This window comes from Chelmon rostratus, chromosome 8 (assembly GCF_017976325.1).
Source record: "Chelmon rostratus isolate fCheRos1 chromosome 8, fCheRos1.pri, whole genome shotgun sequence".
NCBI classification, from domain to species: domain Eukaryota; kingdom Metazoa; phylum Chordata; class Actinopteri; order Chaetodontiformes; family Chaetodontidae; genus Chelmon; species Chelmon rostratus.
In genome coordinates this window covers 9,392,153-9,411,234 of record NC_055665.1, presented here as the reverse complement: position 1 = coordinate 9,411,234, position 19,082 = coordinate 9,392,153, and the positions used below count along the sequence as shown (strand labels likewise).

Genomic DNA, 19,082 nt, shown 5'->3' with positions numbered 1-19,082 from the left:
ACTTAGTAAATGTACTTAGTTACATTCCACCACTGGGTAAGTTACGCATAAACATATAGAAATGAAGGTATTTTTTCCATTTGATGTAACGGTGCAGCCTTAAAGACATCAGTATAAAAGTCTGAGTCTTTTTAACAACTATAACACACACCATCATAATTAATGAGAAAGAAGACACCGCCTCCTCTCGTAAAGTTTAATTGTTTATCAAGTTATGGAGTAGAGATACAGTGTCTTTACAATCAAATCCCAAGTGACAATAACTGTGCTGAATGTGAGGTCATTCACACAGTGGTTCAGGCCACCTGTGGCCTCCACTTGGTGGTCCAAATGGTAAATGTCTGCTTTTGGTGGATATAGCTATAGAGATAGATGTGCTCTTCCTGTGATCCGGTCCATTGTATAGATGGTTTCCTTTGCTTCCCCGTCATATTCTCTGATCCAGATGTTGAGTTGGTCTTCATCACTCCCACTGTGAAAACAGAAAAACTGGAGGCACTGAACTGTCACCTCGGATTCATTCTCCCGCTCTGTACTTTGGCACCACCTCCCTGTTTTCCAGAAATCGTGCTACAGTGCATGAAGAAGCCTCCTCCTACACACAATCAAGCAGTAAAGTGATCCTCTTGCAGCCGGTAAAAATGCAGCAAACACACACATGCTTTTGACAGCCAAACATTAAATGTAGGATAATAGTTTGCATATGTAGGAACTTATATAAACTAATATCAATTTAAAATTCAAGATGTGGATAACTTGTCATGAAGACTTATTTTTTCATGCAGGTTGGCCTGTCCTACCTCCTCATGAACTCAGGCTGCAGTGGTTGGAGAGGGGCCCAGCTTTTGTGCTGCTGACCCTCTCCCAGCTGATACTTCCTCAAAGCTGCAAGACTCCAGGAAGGTGACAGCAGATGATGCAGAGCACAAACTTGTCTCCATATGCATGACAAAAAACATTGTATGATTAGATGTCATTGTTTCATAAAATATCTTCTTACTGCAGTTGTAAAGCTTTTGGAGCTTCAGAGCGTCGTTAGGGCTCATTTCTAGATGTTGAACAATCATATCTTTGTCGATTTGTGATGATGGTGGATCCATTCCCGATAGAAAAGGCATCTTTATATGTACATGTATAGTCATACATTGTTCAAAGTGTGGCAGTGGAGTCTAAACTGTACTTTAAGAAATTAAGAGACTTTGGTTTTCCAGATGTTGAGTCCCAATGTATGACCAACATCCACTGCCTAAATTACAGAAGAATGCGTGCTTAGTGTTAACATTTTATTCTTATTCAAAAGTTAACAGAAAAAGAACAAGGCTAAGAGTCTACAGCCATGCTAGCAGCTCGGTGAGGCTGCACTAAGGCATCGCAGTTTAAATGCTAGCACAGGTTAACAATGACAATGCTAACATGCTGATGTTTAGCAGACATAATGTTCAGCATCTGTTTAGTTTAGATAGACAGACAGACTTCATTGTACTAATTAGAACTAAACACAAAGTACAGCTGAGGCTGATGGAGATATCAGGCATTTTGCAGGGAATTAGTTATAAGCCAAAGCTGAAATTTTAACTTGACAATGATGCTTGTTGAAAAGTTAATCCTCAAAGTTTTTCAACCCTTGATTCTCGGACATGAATTTCTGGACCACATTTCATGGCTGTCCAATACGCGTTGAGACATTTCACTCAAAATAAAAAATGTCAACCTGCTGGTGACACGAGGGGAAAAGTCACAAGAAAGTCAAGAGGATCCATGCATCTGGAGGCGACGAATCTCTCTACCAAATTTAACTTGCAGTCCATCCAATAGCTGTTGAGATATTTTAGCCAGTTTAACCCTGACTGCCATCCACAGAACCTGACTAGTAGCGTGACTTAAAACATGCAGCTAGATTATGTTTAGGTGAGAAAAGAGAGGCCCACACTACCAAAAACAATTCACACCAACAACCTGGTCTCAGACAAATTGGCTGACATCATTGCAACCACTTAATAGTTTCTGCGATCATGAATTAAAAACCTAATTCTCATCAATATTACAATGTAGTTATTATTACGATGTGTTCGTTCCACTCTTGTCTTCACAGGTGAGTAAACACAAAGACTGTTCCTCCGTCTTACCGAGGCTTTCAACCAGCACATGTGGGACTTGTATTTCACACAACAACGTCCCTGTGACGGCCATTTCAAGTCATACAGGAGGAACAAGATGAGTGATCTCTGTGTTAAGGTTAACTCACAGCATTGCACAAGTGTTTTGTTGTAATAGTATGACAGAAATGTTTCTCACAGTATTCAGCTGTATGTCTCCCTCCTGTAGATTCAGATCTCAAAGAGAAACGTTTTGTGAATCCAAGCGGCACAGTTTGAATCATGCAAGGATCTTTAAACACACCTCCGTTGAGCTCAACAGTGATATGTTTCTACACCCGCGTCTCCATCTGATAAAACATAAAAGAAAGAGAGCATAACAGACACCACGTTCATGCTGCATATGAGTGATTGCTCTTACTGTGTTTTTTTGTAAATGCTTTGATTCTGAAATGATTAGATTGCTCACCAACTGAGGGAGAAACGTGGATTGCACCTCCAGCACCTCCCACAGATGAAACAAGGTGTGGACACACGCAGACAAATGTGAGATGAGTGATGCAGCGCGTGATCATGGCAGCAAGCATCATGTGCAATGCAATGTGCTTTAGAGATTAGATGCATCAAAGCTACACTCGTCAGAGAGTAATGGAATAAGTCATCCGAGAGAGGTTTTCGTATTGCTTTGGATTGTAGAATTATTGCAATAGACATCGGAAGAGGAGGGAAACTGATCATGTGTACAATGCACATGCATTATAGAGCGCATACCGAGCAGTCCACAAGACAAAGGACGCCTCACCTGTTTTCTAACTTATGACACTTAAAAATATCAAAGAGCTGTTTGCGTGCCAAGATATACATAAAAGAAATGGTCAATGATTCAGAACAGGTTGTGAATTAGTGGTAGGGAGGACTGAAAAATTTCCCCAAAGCACTATAACACCAAACGTTGCTGAACAATATCTTAAAAGTAACAGCAGTAGTAGAAGTATTTCTACTCATGTTGAGTTTCTAGAACTACTGCTCTCATTTACTGTCTCAAGCTTTCCACAATTCTGATGATTGACAAGTGTATTTATACTTCAGGCCATGCATGATCGAGTCAATTTATTGTTGTTGCTCTTTGATTTCCTGCTGTCTTTGTTTGGACCTTCTGCTTCTGTACTTGTACACTTGCGTATTCATCTGGTATTACTGTTGAAGTTGCTTTAACTGAACCTGTTCTGGATGTGGCTGCTGTTGTGCGACAGAGGTGAAAGGTGTGCCAGGAAGTCGTGATCACAATAAGTTTCATTCTTATGCTTTCAGTCATCTGTGCAAAACGTAATCAAATGCTTGACATTTCCATTTCCTTAAAGAGTCTGTCGACAGGCATCTCTCATCCCATTCACGCTTTGAATAGTGATAAGAATTCATGTGTGTGTGTTTTACACTTGTGTTCTAATGCTCCATTTGCCCATTCAGTCATACTGAAATTTGACCTTGACCACACAATAAAAACTATTATTATAATGTCTTTTGCAAACATTAGTGTCATGTTCTTCCTGAAACTTCAAAAAAAAAAAAAGAAATTTTTGCATTGAAGTAAAGCGTTTTTTTCCTCAAGAATAGGAAACAAACAATAATAACACAAATAAAAGAAACCTCTCATGTGAAATAATTGAAACGGTTTCAACTTCAGCAGATCACTTTGTTAAGACCATTTCACTCACACTGAGAAGCTGATAGATGTTTGTAGCCTTTAAACAATGTCATGCAGTAAATTGTTGTGCCTTGTGTTTTGTCGAGCATTTTCCCCATCGGGCCTGTTAGCTCAACGTGCTAACAGTCGTCGCTGACACAAGACAGAAACAGTCAACCGTGAAATTAAGAACATTCATGGACTCAAGTTTAATGTTTCTCTCTCAGTCGACAGCAGTGCAATAAGTCAGCTGAATGAATGATAAACATTACCCCAAAATCATCTCTGTATTCTGTAGGCTCAGAATGAGTATTTTTCTTTTGTTACAAATACGAAAGTAAATTAAACCAATGATTAATTTCATATTCTCACTTTTCACAATCCTCTCAGTGAGTAATAAAGCCCTGACACAGCACGAATAACCCAGAGTAAGCTGTGTAATTAATTTTCCTGGTTCTCATGTATGATTTTTTAAAAACATTTTCAGAATGAGCAGAGCAAAACTGAGCTGGTGGGTCACAACTGCTGCCAGTTTTGTGCTAATAATCAATATAACGCCCTGCAGCGTGTTTTCAGAAAGGTGGCCGAGTGGTTAGAGCGTGGCTGAAGGGTCACAGGGTAAATAACAGAATACTTCGCTGCAAATAAGATCAAGTTACGTGACTTGTTAAAGTTGGACAAGCAGGACAACTGGAACTCTACCTGCTGCATTTCCCTTCATAACACTGAGAGATTTTAGTCACTGCTCTGCCACAGTTTCACCACTTGGTGGCGGTGTAGCCTCTTCTATTGACACAGGGAACACCGACTTCCCATTTGGATTTACCGTGATGCATGACGCATTTCAGTACAGCAGTTTGCAAAACACTTGTGTCTTAAAGCAGCTTACATTTGCCTTATCATTTACCTCAATGAAAGTAGCAATATCAAATATTAATTATTATGCAAAATTGACCCATCTGTGTTATTGTTATTGTTATTATTGGATCATTATTATATGCATAAACATGTAAGAACTACTTTCAAGTTGTAATTAAAATGGGGAACTAATTTTAATTGATTCTTAATGCAGTTGTTGTAGTAGTTAATGATAAAACAATGTATCATATTCTATAAACTTATGTTAAATATGTAATGTTCATTTGAAAAGTAACTGCATTGCTATATCTTCACTTATCTTAAAATACCATTACCATTACCATTAAATAACCACTCTACCACCTGTTTACTGCTTAAACTATAGCATTGCAGAGATAGAGACACATGTCCAACCTGCCAAATTCACCAAAGCAACTTTCTAAATGAGCTGCAATGTGCGAGATTACCTGAAATCACACCAGCCGATAGGGGGCAACGTGGTGGAGCAGCATAGCCTGGGGGCATTTACAAAGACCCATCAACATGAGACAACTATCCTCTCATCTATACAGGCTGTCATCTGCTTATCAAACCAGCAGCAATAGTTTGGTGGCAACCTCTTATCTGCATCAAAACACGACTGTTGTTAAGACAAGATGCGTCTTGTTCGAAGAAGCTTGCATGCATCAAACAACAGCTCCCTCCACTCAGCGGTCTGCGTCGTAGACCTTGAATGGTGCAGACAGCCGTCTGGCCTCCAGTGCTATCCCGTTGGGATAAAGGCCTTAACAAAGCCTTCTGGCTGCTTTGACTGATAATGCAGTGGGAATGGTTGTTCTGGGTGCCCACACAAGTGCTAATCAGGTATAAAGACAGGCTGGAGCTTGAAGACGTGAGATCAGATTTGCATTTGTAAAGTCTCACGGAGCTTTGCAGTAGTTTGACTAGTTTGGGACTCAATGAAGCTGCAAGACGTTAAGGACAGATTGAAACACAGGGACATAGGGTAAAAATACAAACCTATTCTCTGTGAAGTGGATGGATGATTGATGGATTTGAATAAACGGCTGCCACACAGTTGACGGGTTACTCACTGTAGCCTTATGAGACTCAATCAAAAAAATACATTATTCTCCCTTCAAATAAGAGTCAAGTTTATAGTTTTTACTTGAGATATTGTGACACACCTACACATGTTTTTTCATTGCATTTTTCCGGTTGTCTGTTGTGTGTGTGTGTGTGCGCGTGTGCATGAATGTAGATTTGTCATTGGACTCTGACCCTCCACGTTGGATGCTGGCACTGTAAACAGGGGAAAGGCTTTGTGTTGTATATTTACAACAAAAAGAGATTGCACAATTCTTGTTTTTGATGAAAGACAGAACTCTGCGGTTCAAAGCGCCATCAAAACAAATCTGTGATTTGAAAAAGAATCAAGCAAGAATGCTTCTGTTTTGACTGTGTGTGAAATCTAATGAGATAAATCCACAACTAACTTGTCTAACATCACATCGCGTTGGTCATTTGCGTTTCTCACAGCCATCTCTGGGTTTTAGTGTTGATACCAGGGAGGTGCAGTTTCACAGCAAGCGTTGACAAGCACAAGAATAAGAACAATAGCCTGCCTCTGGAGAAAGTAGAGACGAAACTGTCACAGCAGCCCCGGCATGTTAAGACACGTGGAGAGAAGTCAAAATGCCAGCTGCCTCCTGGGAAAAAGCAGCATGTGTCGAACTGTGCTTGGACCACAGTAAAAATATGTTTATGTTGTAATCATACTTTCATCAGTGATGTGTGCTTTCAGGATGTCCTGTTAATACACTGTATTCTCTCTGAAATGATTTCTTGTGATTTGGATTCTTTGGACACACAAAGATTAGTCAAATATATTTTTTCCAGATTAATCTGTTTATTTATTTTTTGATAACTTACAGAATTACAAAAAAAAAGTTACAGTTTCCAACTTCACAACAAACAATGACAACTAAGTATATACATGTCTGACAAGTGCAGGGGTGCAATATTTGCACCCAGCTATAAATATGATGCTGTGGTTACACACCCAGGTTAATTTGGTTTACAGTACAGTTCAGATATTTAAATTACTATATTTCATGTGTAGAACAGAGGTAGACCAAACAAGGCCGTCATCTTGGTAAATGATGGAGCGGCTGTGGAGGTCGACTTAGTTGCCGTTGACAAAGGACTGGTAAAGGGACATGAGCTGGGCCTGGAGGTCCTGGGCGTAGGGGTCCAGCTTTTCCCTCAAGTCCTCAGCGTAGGGGGCCACCATTTGTTTCACCAGATTTGCTCTCTGGCTCAGCTCAACCTGGACCTTCTCGGTCATGGGGGTCAAGCTATCCTGGAAATTTCTCAGGTGCTCGTCCACCTTCAGCTTCAGGTCATCAGTGTAGGGCCCCAGCTGAGCCTGCAGGTCCTTCACGCTCTGCTCCAGGCTGGTCTTCAGCTCCTCGCTCTTCTGCACCAGCATGGTCCTCAGGGTCTCAGAGTCCATGGAGTCTGTGTAGGGGGCCAGCTCCTGTTTGAGCTGCTCCACTCTCTGCTGGATCTGGGCCTTCATGTCCTCGGTGTAGGGTTCCAGCTTGTACCTGACGGTGTTCAGCTCCTGGGTCACTTGGTCTCTTAGCACTTCAGCCTCTCTGGTGACTTTGTTGATCATGTCCTGGGCCGCAGGGGGAAGTTGCTCCTGGAGGGTGACTGCGTACCTGCTGGCCATGTCGGCGCTCTCTGTCAGACGGGCGCTAGAAGACAAACAAAGCATGTTCAGCCATCAGGGGTTTCTGTCACACCATACCAATCTTAATGACACCTGCCACTCATTGGCCAAGCACCGTGGTCCTGTGTGCCACACAACTCACTTGACTTCCTGTCCAAACTGAGACTTCCTGATCATCTTGAGGGTATCATCAGCTGTCTGGGTGGCCTTGGCAATGTAGTCCCAGAATGCATCAGTGAGCACTTCCAGCTGTGGCTTGGGTGCATCAGCATAGAAGAGGTTGGCATGACAGCCTGTTGGATGGAACCAAGAACAGCTTGAGAACAGTGCAGATTTTCAACCATCCAGTTCATCATGATTGTGATTAGTAGCTGGTGAATGCTGCATGCGTTAGCTTTGACTGCACACTTAAAAGTTAAAAGCAAAGAAATTGAAATTTACCAGACAGCACTGCAACGGCCAGTACCACAAACACCTTCATGACTGCGTCTTGCTGAAAAACAGTTACGATCTAGTTAACTTTCAAACTGCATTCAAAATATCAGCACATATATATTTGCCTTTGAAAGGTTTGTTTTGAAATGTAGTGTTATTCTCACCTGCTTTTGGCTTGTGTATCTCTAAGCGTGAAAGCCTGTTTGTGAGTGTGTCACACTGGTGCCTCCATGCATATATATGCTGAATCCAGATGACCGTTGTAGTCAGGAGCTCAAAGTCCAAGAGTCCCTGCCATGTTGTCATAATGGCTCGCTTCCTGTTTCCGCTGCCTCTCCTGGCTACTATCACATGACCTCTGAGGCTACACAAACACAGTTTTTACAGTATGTTGAGGTTATGTGGCCTTTATAGATGTTCTAGCAATAAGACCTATCTTAGTCAAAAAGAAATAGTGCGGTAGCTCTCCTCTGACCCATGTCTAGCCAGCATTTAGGATACAGTCATTAACTGTCCACGTAGCAGCCTGCAGATAACTCCAGATAACGGTGGCATGCTTATGCTTGTGGACTTTGTATCGGGGTCAAGCAACGTGAATAAATTCTGCTATCACATTCATGCAATACCTTGTGCAATATTACATTCTTTATTTTCTTTAAGTACTACACCTATGCATATATATTGTTATTCTATAGTCCTTTTGTATAAAATGTACATATATAGATTTTTTTTATTATTTGCTATTGCTATTTCTTGTTGCCTGTAACAAACTAATCTCTCAAAAAGACAACTTTTTTGCAATACTCAGCAAGTATAATTTATTGCTCAATCTGTAATGGAGTCACTTTTGCGTAACTTTCTTTCAAATGTATAATATTTTCCCTCTGGCTGTAAAAACAGCACTGTTCCTCCCCACACATTTAAGACTTTCATACTGGAACCTTCCACGGACGGTTATTTTCAGTCTAACAGGAAGATGAAAGAGGTCTTTTTTCTTTCATATCACTGCATGTCAGGTACTGAAGTTTGTTGAAAAGTGGTATATCTGATGGTTTTATGAGAAAACAAACTACTTACATTAATCTCAAGAAGTAGGGCCTGATCATTGCTCCAATTTTGTTACTTGGTTAGGGTTAGGTGGTTAGGATTGCAAAAAAGGGTCGGGGCCAGTCAGAGGCAGAGTTTGTTGTCCCATGTCAGAGTTTCATGATTCCCTCCAGTAGGAACCTCCAAGGCCAGCTACTGTGTTCAGCCTTGTGTGTTTTCCTCACTGGACTGCTGTGCACCTAAATGCATCGTGAAGCAGGAGGAGTAGGCGAAACATTTTAAGTCACAGAATATCATTATTCATTTTTAATGGTTTTTAGGTGCTTTATGTCAGCATTAAGTCAAACAGTGGTGTTTTGAAAACTGCTTTAACCTTCAAACCTATACAATTTATCACCAAGAGGAATATTTGGAAGAAGTTTGGAAAAGATTGCCTCGACTTGAAGGACTCTCAGGGCAAAAAGATCTAAATATTTTCAATAAAATGTTCTGGGTTTTTAGAACTGATGTTCTTCCAGTGTCAGACTCTGTGTGGGATCTTTCCTTGTCTGAGAGAAAAATGAGACTCATAACTTAACCCAAAGAAAAGTAGTGTCAGAGAAGTGGACTATGGTATGTGCGACGTGAAACAGCAGCTACTTTGTCCTTCAGCAGCTGACGGTGTTTGACTCTGCCAACCCTTGGCCAGACAGGCCCTCAATAATAGTTGAACATTGGCATTACACAGAAACTAGAACCATGAGTTACTGTGACGTTAGCTGGAATGGTCTCGAGCTAATAGAGGCAATAAAACACTTGCTGTAAATCTAATCAAAGCCGGACATCAAAGAACTTAAGGAGGGAGGTTTTGTCTGCCTTAGCAGAAAGTTATCTGCAGCTAAGAAACGCTAACAGCTAAATGAATACAGAGAGGCTTGTGAGGACAAGGTGCATTTAAGGCTAAACATATGGATTATGTCACACTTTAGCACTGACGAGTCACACATACATCTTGGTAGTTGTATCAATCAAAGCCATAAAATAACGCAGCAATAATCACGGTTTCAAATGAAATTGATGTCAGGCAGATTATGCACTCTGTGGCTGTGCACTGCTGTAACAGCATGGGCTTATGCATGTGTGTTACGTGCCTTAACTGGCACAGGATGACAGTCTGGATAACTGGGTGAGTCCAGGTGACAGCAAGGCACTAACAGCTGGACTTTGGTATCATTACCGTCTGCCTTGCTATATAAGCAGCAGAACCTCCCAAGCTCAACAGACGCCCTGCTTAGTGGACTTGCAGACATTCGCAAAGAACCATGAAGGTCCTTGTTGTGCTCGCCCTAGCCGTATTCAGTGGTGAGTATGATGGCAAAATATTGTTCTTTTTGGAGCATGTAAAACTTTCTATTGGTATGCTCAAGATAAAGAACTGCATGTCGTGTTATGGGGTAAACATACACTAGTAGAAATATCTTGATATCTCAACTCAGGCTGTCTTGCTTGGCTAAAAATTGTCAAACTGTTATTTAAACTGTTCTTTTGTCCATCCAACAGGCTGTCAAGCCAACCTCTTCTATGCTGATGCACCCAAGCCGCAGCTGGAGGTGATGACTGATGCATTCTGGGACTATGTTGCCAAGGCTACCCAGACAGCTGATGACACCCTCAAGATGATCAGGAAGTCTCAGTTTGGACAGGACGTGAGGTAAGTCAGACAATATCATTGTGACTGTTGTCGACATGCTCATGATGTAGAAAAAACGGGAAATGGCTCCTGAGCAGCATATAAACAAAACTTAATGTTGCTATTCACTCTCTTGTGCAGCGCCCGTCTGACAGAGAGCGCCGACATGGCCAGCAGGTATGCAGTCAGCCTCCAGGAGCAGCTTCCCCCTGCAGCCCAGGACATGATCACCAAAGTCACCAGAGAGGCTGAAGTGCTAAGAGACCAAGTGACCCAGGAGCTGAACACCGTCAGGTACAAGCTGGAGCCCTACACCGAGGACATGAAGGCCCAGATCCAGCAGAGAGTGGAGCAGCTCAAACAGGAGCTGGCCCCCTACACAGACTCCCTGGACTCTGAGACCGTGAGGACCATGCTGGTGCAGAAGAGCGAGGAGCTGAAGACCAACCTGGAGCAGAGCATGAAGGATCTGCAGGCTCAGCTGGGGCCCTACACTGATGACCTGAAGCTGAAGGTGGACGAGCACCTGAGGAATTTCCAGGAACGGGTGACCCCCATGACCGAGCAGGTCCAGATTGAGCTGAGCCAGAGAGCCCAGCAGGTGAGAGATATGGCCGCACCCTACGTTGAAGATCTGAGGGGAAAGCTGGATCCCTATGCCCAGGACCTCCAGGCTCGTCTCACCTCCCTCTACGAGTCCTTTGTCAACAGCAACTAAGTCAACGTCCACCTCATGTAAAACAGAAATAAAAACTGCATCCACCCGTCCATGTTAACAATATAACAACACAAGCTCTTTAGATATATTTAATATATTATACAAATAGATAAATAATATGTTGGTCTGTGACCACACACTGTGTTCTCTTCATATGTTATGGAAATAAAATTAAATAAAAGCAAAACATGAACCTGTGAGCCTGTTGTGTTATTTATAAGGTCCTGGTGAAATTTTAAATGAGCGCTTTTAAAGTTTCAGGCTGCAAAATGTTTTTCTTGCAACACAAGCAAGCGACAACAGTGTATCTTTCAAATTTCAATGAAAAATAAATCAACAGCAATTACACACATCATTACCTAAATGCGGCAATGTAACCTAGAAACTGTCTCCAAGATGGTTACTCACACCTACATAATTAAATGGTTTGATCATCTAAATTAGCTTTAAACAAGTATCTTTTTTTTCCAGTATAAAAACTTTATGACAGTTTTTTCCTTTTGAGCTACTTCATAAAAGCCCAGTAAACTTGGCTGGATGCAACAAGAAACTCTGAAAAGACTTAGTGCCATCTGGTGATCATATAGTGTCACCTCATTATATATATTCATGTGCAGATGTGGGCAACGTAGTGACCAGCCACTGTTAATGCATGGATTTCAGTTCTGACAGTTATAAGGAAAGAAGAAACTATCAATATATCAACTCTGCACAAAAACCAGTATGAAATAAAGTGTCTCTTGTTTGTTCAGCGTCTGGTTGCAAAATCTCGCCCCCCCACCAACCACGCCCCTATGGGGGTTTCAGTTGTGGTTCTTGAATAGGGCATGTTCAGGTTTGTCTCTGCAAGTCTGGAAGCTCATAAACACATCTCGCTTCCACCTTGTTTTTTAGTTTTCCTTGTGTGCCTCCATTCCCGCTGCCAGATTGCTCCCACGCTGCCTTACCCAGCGGATAACAACATTCCTCTGTTCTGCCCCCCAGCTGTCACAGACTGTGCTCACCGTTAACCCTCCGAGCACACACGCAGCTCTGATATCTTATTATGTCTGATTATATGAAGGCTTTCCATTACATTCTGGATCTGCATGTTTTTTTTTTTAAGTTGTAATAACACTTCTTTATATATTAATATAAATGCCTACAAGGTTTCACTGAAAGTATGACTCGCCTGGCTTTTACTTTTCGTAAAAGTAAGTATTAAAAGAGTTATTTTGTCTTTGCGATGAATGTGTATAAGTTTGCACTTTTCCAGCTGTTTTAAAAAATATGATTAGGTGTTTGAATACTGCACAATCAGACAGGTGGTAATGGAAGGAAAAAAAGACATGTGGAAACGTGCTTATTGGCTTTCTTAGCACTACACTGATATGTTATTGATGCATCTGTACAATGAAAAAGAAGTGTGGGATACTATTTGATTAGTGAACTTTAGAGGTGCTGCTCATCTTTTTTTGGCCCTGCTCTCAGTCTTTGTGCTAAGCTAAGCTAATTGACTCCTGGCTGTAGCTTCGTTTTAGCACACAGACATGAGGATGGTATCAGTGTTATTATCCACCTTTTAGCAAGAAATTGAGTAAGTGTATTTCCTAAAGCGCCAAGATGCCCCTTTAATTACATGCAATTTACACTGACTTCAAATAATGCTCTGCAAAATAAAATATCTGTGAATGTGAAATATTTTTTTTTCTGCACCACTTGAACTCCTCACTCGAGGTTGTTGTCCTTTAGCCTAAAAGGAAAAGCGCAGCATTAGCTCACCCACTCGCCCTGAGCATCTTACAGCTGGCAGCAATTTGGCTCAAGGTTACTTTTGTTTATAGACATGCATTAACTGCTGAGAGCATCAAACTTGTGACCCCTTCATTACTGTGCTTTAAACTCAGCAGCCCTACTCAGACATCTGTCTCTGTCTGCACACATCCCCATCAGCTGATACCACTCTGACTCAGAAGCAGATAATGGGGGATATGCTCCAGGAAAAACACTCAAATCTGAACTTGAACATCCAGTCCAACAACTTTTAACCCACCGACGGTAACTATAATAACCTCGATGACTCGTCCAAACAGATGTGACTCTGTTTTGGACGGGTGAGATCATCCGGACTTAACCAAAAAAACTTTTTCAGACCAGCTTCCAGAAAACAACATCATCAGGCTGGGGTTACTGTCGTTCACACCATCTAAAGATGCCCTCTCACACAGCCTTGCCTGATAGGCATTGAACATGGCCTCTGTTGTTGAGGAATAAAAGGAGAAGCAGCTGTGGTTAAGAGGACTGTGTCAGATATTTTAGTGTATTACCTCATGGTTCTTCTTGATACTCTCTGTTTCACTTCCCCTGTCTGTCCCTTTATCCTGGTGGTTTGGCAAAAGGAAGGCACAGCATTGTGGACTTGCGTGTTCTGACCTGTGACCTTTGTTGCTACATGCCTGCAGATAGGTCACTGTGGTCCATCACCTCTGCACACAACAGAAACACAAAATATTTAGTTCATGTCTGTAAGCTCCAAACTGGAAATGCATTGTTGTAGCAAGTGTAGGTGACTGTTTCACACAAGGGATTAAATGTGTTCTTTTTTTTCCCTCAAAAAAGTCATTGCATCGCAGTGTTCTGTGCAGAATGATGGGATTAAATTGCTGACCTTGATTTGCTTGTGTGTTTTCTGTGTGTGACACACCTCCTGCAGTGACACACACTACTGTCATGGAATATCAAGGTCAAAGGTCTTTGGAGCGACACCTAAACGTCCTGAGTTATCTTTTCTTGCCATTGTTGATTGATTTCCATTTAAACGGAGAAAAGATTTTTAATTCATTACAAAATGAACTACTTTGTGGGTCTCCCAGTCACTTAACACATAGCTGACCCCTTCCGGGTTATCGCACAGTAATGTTATCGCGTTCTCAAGCAAATTACCTGACCAACCCATTTAAACTTTGCTCCTGCGTAAAGTCGGGTTTCTGTGAAAAATGACAAAACAGAGAAATCTGTTGGGCTGACAACAAAGAGGCCAAGTCCTAAAGGGCAAAGGTCATTACACATGGGCAGTGGCGTGATCAGAGGTGAACTTCATGTAAAAAGACTGATATATCATGGCTGGTAGGGTAAAACCAACTTAGTTTCATTTGTAAAAGTGTAGTGTTTTATATGAAAGAAGCCAGTTTCCAGTTATCCTACTTTATAAAATTACAAAACATAACTGTTCGAGTACGAGTTATACACTGTTTCCCTTCTTTCAAAAGAGGCCACTAAAAAGAGGCCAAGGCTGTTGTGTGAGGCTGGTAAATAAAATAACTGAATTTATAGAGGTGACTGAAGTTTCCAGCAGCCAACAGTGAGCAATAAAACATGAGCTGAGATCTTTGCTGCTCCCATCTTAATCTTTCTTTACAACACGATACCTATAAAATTATTAAAGATAACACTACACCAAGTTCACTCGTCAAATGCTCCAATAGAAAGGACAGTTGCACATGTATATGCTGCCTAACCAAAAGCTTGTAGCCAGTGTTTTGGGCTGAATTCAGTTTGGGGATTTGTTATTGTTTATTGTTCAGTGGGGGAGCTTTTATTGAGAATATTTAAGACTGTGTCGGATTCCCTGCAAATGCAACAACAGCCATTCTATCATAACAGGGGGGTTTCAGGTCTGTGTAATGAAGAGGGCATGTGTGCATTTGGGCTCATGACAGCTATGTTCTTCCACTAAACAAATATGTCTTACTCAATAACTTTATTGAGTGAAGGTAAACACTTTCTTTTTGCACCAAACATCCCCTCTCCTCTGCCCACATTTCAAAATCCTGGGAATTTATTGGATATAACAATCTTCTGTGAAAACCTAGAACACAAAACCAGATTTCAGTTTCTTGTGCAGCACTTCCTGTATAATTTGCCTCTTTTGTTCAGTGTCTGCACTTTTCTCTATTTTACAGGTAATAAGCTAGTTTATGTTCTCTGTATTCTGTTACCAGTAATCCTTCTTTTGTACAGTGCTGTACCTGAATGTCCCCAAGCCCAAACATGCCCATCTTGTAGTGTTGACACTTTATTTGTACTTCAGGCACTGACTGGTAGTTTATAGCTCTACCTCATGCAGCAGTACACCACAGTAAGTACAGTACAGAATAATGCAATCATGTTGCAAATGATCTGCATACATTTCACCATTTGAAATATGAGAGTGGGGTTCTCAGGTAAAGATGCCATATGTGTTTGGGGTTGTGTGTCTCAGGGGGGATGGACAGGGGATAGGTGGGGTGTCAATGGCCAGTGATTGCAGGGCATTTAGCTCGGAATGCATGTGTGAAAGGCTTATTTACATCCCGGCTCCAGCAGGATTTATATTCACACCAGCCCACTTGATGATAATGACGGGAGAAGTGGTGGAAGAATTCAATATGCATAATAAAGCAATAAAGCAACAATAGCATCAAAAAAGTAGAGAATTTATCTACCTAGAATTTTTAAGACAGTTAACTTGTCAAATTACAATTATTGACACACACCGCCAACATGTTGCTTTCATAATGCTATATTTCTTTAAATGCTGTTGTATTATATTCTAAATCATGCCTACATGTTGTCGTGCAAAATCTGTAAAAGTGCTATGTTTTTCACTGAAATGTGAGTATAAGCAGCAGTGGAATGTAACTAAGTACATTTACTCAAGTATTGTACATATCTAAGGTAATCATACTTGTGTTTGATTTTTATTCAAGTTTGGACTTCACCACTGTGCTTACTTTTATCTGTCAGCCTACCAGTTGCTTTACAGGTTGTACAAACAAAACATGTGATCATCTTATAAAATATGGTGCATTATTATAATGCCAGATAGAGCTGCTTTGTCATATATAAAGTAGTTAACAGGAGCTTGATCTCCACCAGCTTTTACTTTTAGCGCGGATGAAAATGCTCCTTTCTACCTCTGGCAGCAACACGTGAGACGTTCACTGTACTTGCAGCTCTGCCAGTTGTGTGAAAATTACGAGAAAGCGTTTGTCTTGACAGTGAACGTGGACACTTTTACCCCGTTATTCTCGTGACAGGCGGATTGCTCAACCAGCGACAACAGGGCTGTGAGAACTTCGGACGCCGTGTTGGTGGCACGTTGCGCGGAGAGAAAACAGGAATCCGTGCAGACAGCAATCATCATCACCACGTGGACGCGCGCGCGATACCTCCCACCCCGCGTGACACGCGCAGCAGCAGCCTCCCGGGACTGTATAAAAGCCCTCTGTCACCGATCAGGGAGCACGGAGGAAGCACAACCGCTCAGGTGAGTCAGAGGAGCACACAGAGACGCCTCAGGTCTCCTTATTAAAAATCAGCTTGTAGAAATTTCTCTTTGCTTAGCTGTAATTCAACGTACTTTTATTTTTTACTTTTTACTTCAATGTGCCAGTTAAAATGTCTTTCCTTAAACCACTCCTAGATTAAAATATAGTCTTTTTTCCTTCTGCTACATGTTGCACTATATTGTGGATTTTCACCTTCCCTCCTTTAATCCACAGGTGTATCTAACAATCATGAAGGCTGTAGCTCTGATTCTTGCTCTGGCAGTCATCACCGGTAAGCGTAAGATCACTATCTACTACTCTTTTTTTTGTTTTTTTATTGGTTTTGATGTTTGTATATTTATCAAAGCTTTCCACATGTGCCCATAACAGGCTGCAATGCCCGTGCTGTGCGCCAGGCCGACGCCACCCCACTCAGCTGGGAGGACTCGGTGGATCGCTTCTGGCAGTCCATCTCTGACCTGACCCAAAAAGCTGATGGAGTTTTGCAGGATCTGAAGGCCTCTCAGCTCAGCAGGGAGCTTGAGTAAGTGATCGCCTGCTTTCCTTTCCCAGTTCATCCACTTCTCTCATTCACAAACCATCTCCTTAACCTCTCACCCGTACACTATTCTTACAATCCTGATATCTTCTGCTTCTAGCACTCTGATCGCTGACACCATGGCAGAGCTGACCACATACAGAGATGAAATCCAGACCAAGCTGGGCCCCTACGCTGATGCTGGCCAGCTGACTCAGGACATGCAGCTTCTGGCCCACAGACTCCATAAGGACATGATGGATGCCAAGGACCGCGGCACTGATTATCTGGGTGAGCTCAAGACCATGATGGAGCAGAACGGCGATGATGTCCGCAGCCGCATCAACACCTACACCCGCAAGCTGAAGAAGCGCCTGAACACAGATACTGAGGAGATTCGCAAGTAAGTAGGGTGGAGGCTTTCACACTCTCTCACATCATCTGTGAATATGAAACCTAAATGTGTCCTTCTGCTTCACCCCAAGCACTGTGGCCACCTACCTGGGTGAGATCCAGTCCCGCACCTCCCAGAACCTGGAGGCCGCAAGGGAGCAGGTTGTGCCCTACGTCCAGCAGGCCAGTGACTCCGCCACCAAGAAGCTGAGCGACATGTCCTCCCTGCTGAAGACCCAGGCTGAGGGCTTGGGACAGCAGCTGGAGACCCAGGCAGAGGGCATCCGGACCCAGCTGGAGGCCACCGCCCAGGAGCTGCGCACCTCCCTGGAGGGCAAGATCGACGAGCTCGCCAAGCTGTTCGCCCCCTACACCGCTGAGATCCGTGAGAAGTTTGAGACCATCGTGGACCAGGTCAAGGAGACCGCCACCGCCTAAAGAGAGAGACTCTGAGGGTCTTTAAAGGGTTTTAGATGGTTGGTGGTCCACTGTTTGTAGCAAGAGGGATGTGTAAACCACTAATTTCTTTAGACCCTGACAAAGATGGGAAAGGGGGGAGCTGAGAGTTACAGATCTTCGTTTGGGTGCTCCATGGTTCAGGATAAGGGGGTTGGTGAGATGAAGGAGGGAGGATGTGTGGGACAGAACAGTCAGCAGATAAACTTCTGTTTGGGTTCTTCTGCACAGTCACCCTTTCTTATCTTATCCACTCGCTTCACTGAACACCAGCACCCCACACAGCCTTTAATACACCAGGAGACAATTATTTGTAATATGCTTCGCTTTTCTACTTCAAATTAACTGTTCTTGCTGCCTATTCCCCAAGTTTTTTTTGTCTTGAGTATCCTACATTTTGTTTGGTTGTAAATATAACTCAATGGGCAGGCATTCCAGCCCGAATCATCCCTGAATGCACCAAACACGAGTGTCTTTCATTTCAATAAATGCACTGAATTTTTCTAAAGGTGATACTGGACCAGTGCCCTTCTGTGTTGTCTGCATTTCCTGTTCACAGAGGAGTGACATGTAAAGTAACTCCGTGCAGTTATGACAATCAGTTTGACCCTTGTGTTCCACATGTCGTTTGTCCACCATGCTGCTCGCTGTCTGTGCGCCGTCTGTGCTGCAGTGTGTTGGAAAGTGCTGAATGAATAAAGAACCTAGAACCTAAGATGTTCTGCTTCGACTGTTTGTGTCTGATCAAACACTAAAGACTGATCTATTATTCAAGATAGGCTTCTATTACATGAACAAGTAGAAACTTCACAAAGCCGTTGCTGACCCTCTATTGTAGTTGCAGTTTCTACAGCAGTTTGAATATAATGATGAATCTTCAGAAGAATGGATGCCTTAAATCCTCCACCGAATCTAGATTATTATGTAGATTAACATCCTGAGCAGCTTCTAACAAAAACCCCCTTGTGCTTCAATGCAGATATTTCACCCATCATGTTGCAGCTGCTATTGCATAAGGCTATGGGGGGTAATTATATGAGGGAAGATAACACTTTTTCAACCACTGACACATGGACACACGGGCCCACCACTCCTTCTTTGATAAATGTTGTCCTAAATGTACTGTTCCTGCAGAGGTAATTAATCTTAAGTTATTTTTTGTT

General features: G+C 42.3%; 3 protein-coding genes across 3 annotated transcripts; 2 read left to right on the top strand and 1 right to left on the bottom strand.

The window, feature by feature from the left end:
- Positions 1-6,823: 6,823 nt before the first annotated feature.
- On the bottom strand, positions 6,824-8,101 carry LOC121610840 (apolipoprotein A-IV-like). Its single transcript, XM_041943137.1, has 4 exons — positions 7,975-8,101; positions 7,817-7,868; positions 7,518-7,668; positions 6,824-7,400 (listed from the first exon to the last, which is right to left on the bottom strand). Exons 2-4 carry the CDS (start codon positions 7,854-7,856, stop codon positions 6,824-6,826), a joined length of 768 nt encoding a protein of 255 aa, XP_041799071.1. The 5' UTR covers positions 7,857-7,868; positions 7,975-8,101.
- A 2,057-nt stretch (positions 8,102-10,158) lies between these two features.
- On the top strand, positions 10,159-11,244 carry LOC121610729 (apolipoprotein A-IV-like). The gene is made up of 3 exons (XM_041942972.1): positions 10,159-10,198; positions 10,397-10,547; positions 10,668-11,244. The coding sequence occupies exons 1-3, from the start codon at positions 10,159-10,161 to the stop codon at positions 11,242-11,244; spliced, it is 768 nt and encodes a 255-aa protein (XP_041798906.1).
- A 1,147-nt stretch (positions 11,245-12,391) lies between these two features.
- apoeb (apolipoprotein Eb) lies at positions 12,392-18,634 on the top strand. The gene is made up of 6 exons (XM_041942203.1): positions 12,392-12,437; positions 16,302-16,531; positions 16,767-16,824; positions 16,923-17,076; positions 17,192-17,473; positions 17,556-18,634. Exons 1-6 carry the CDS (start codon positions 12,407-12,409, stop codon positions 17,899-17,901), a joined length of 1,101 nt encoding a protein of 366 aa, XP_041798137.1. The 5' UTR covers positions 12,392-12,406; the 3' UTR covers positions 17,902-18,634.
- Positions 18,635-19,082: the final 448 nt, after the last annotated feature.

Bases quoted from the DNA above. Each gene is read 5' to 3' on its own strand.
- LOC121610840 (XM_041943137.1), bottom strand. From the start codon at position 7,856: ATGAAGGTGTTTGTGGTACTGGCCGTTGCAGTGCTGTCTG. The intron at 7,669-7,816 runs GTAAATTTCAAT...TCCATCCAACAG, and splicing joins GGCCGTTGCAGTGCTGTCTG to GCTGTCATGCCAACCTCTTC. The intron at 7,401-7,517 runs GTGAGTTGTGTG...TTTGTCTTCTAG, and splicing joins CAGTTTGGACAGGAAGTCAA to CGCCCGTCTGACAGAGAGCG.
- LOC121610729 (XM_041942972.1), top strand. From the start codon at position 10,159: ATGAAGGTCCTTGTTGTGCTCGCCCTAGCCGTATTCAGTG. The intron at 10,199-10,396 runs GTGAGTATGATG...TCCATCCAACAG, and splicing joins CGCCCTAGCCGTATTCAGTG to GCTGTCAAGCCAACCTCTTC. The intron at 10,548-10,667 runs GTAAGTCAGACA...TCTCTTGTGCAG, and splicing joins CAGTTTGGACAGGACGTGAG to CGCCCGTCTGACAGAGAGCG.
- apoeb (XM_041942203.1), top strand. From the start codon at position 12,407: ATGACTCGCCTGGCTTTTACTTTTCGTAAAA. The intron at 12,438-16,301 runs GTAAGTATTAAA...TTCTCGTGACAG, and splicing joins GGCTTTTACTTTTCGTAAAA to GCGGATTGCTCAACCAGCGA. The intron at 17,474-17,555 runs GTAAGTAGGGTG...CTTCACCCCAAG, and splicing joins GATACTGAGGAGATTCGCAA to CACTGTGGCCACCTACCTGG.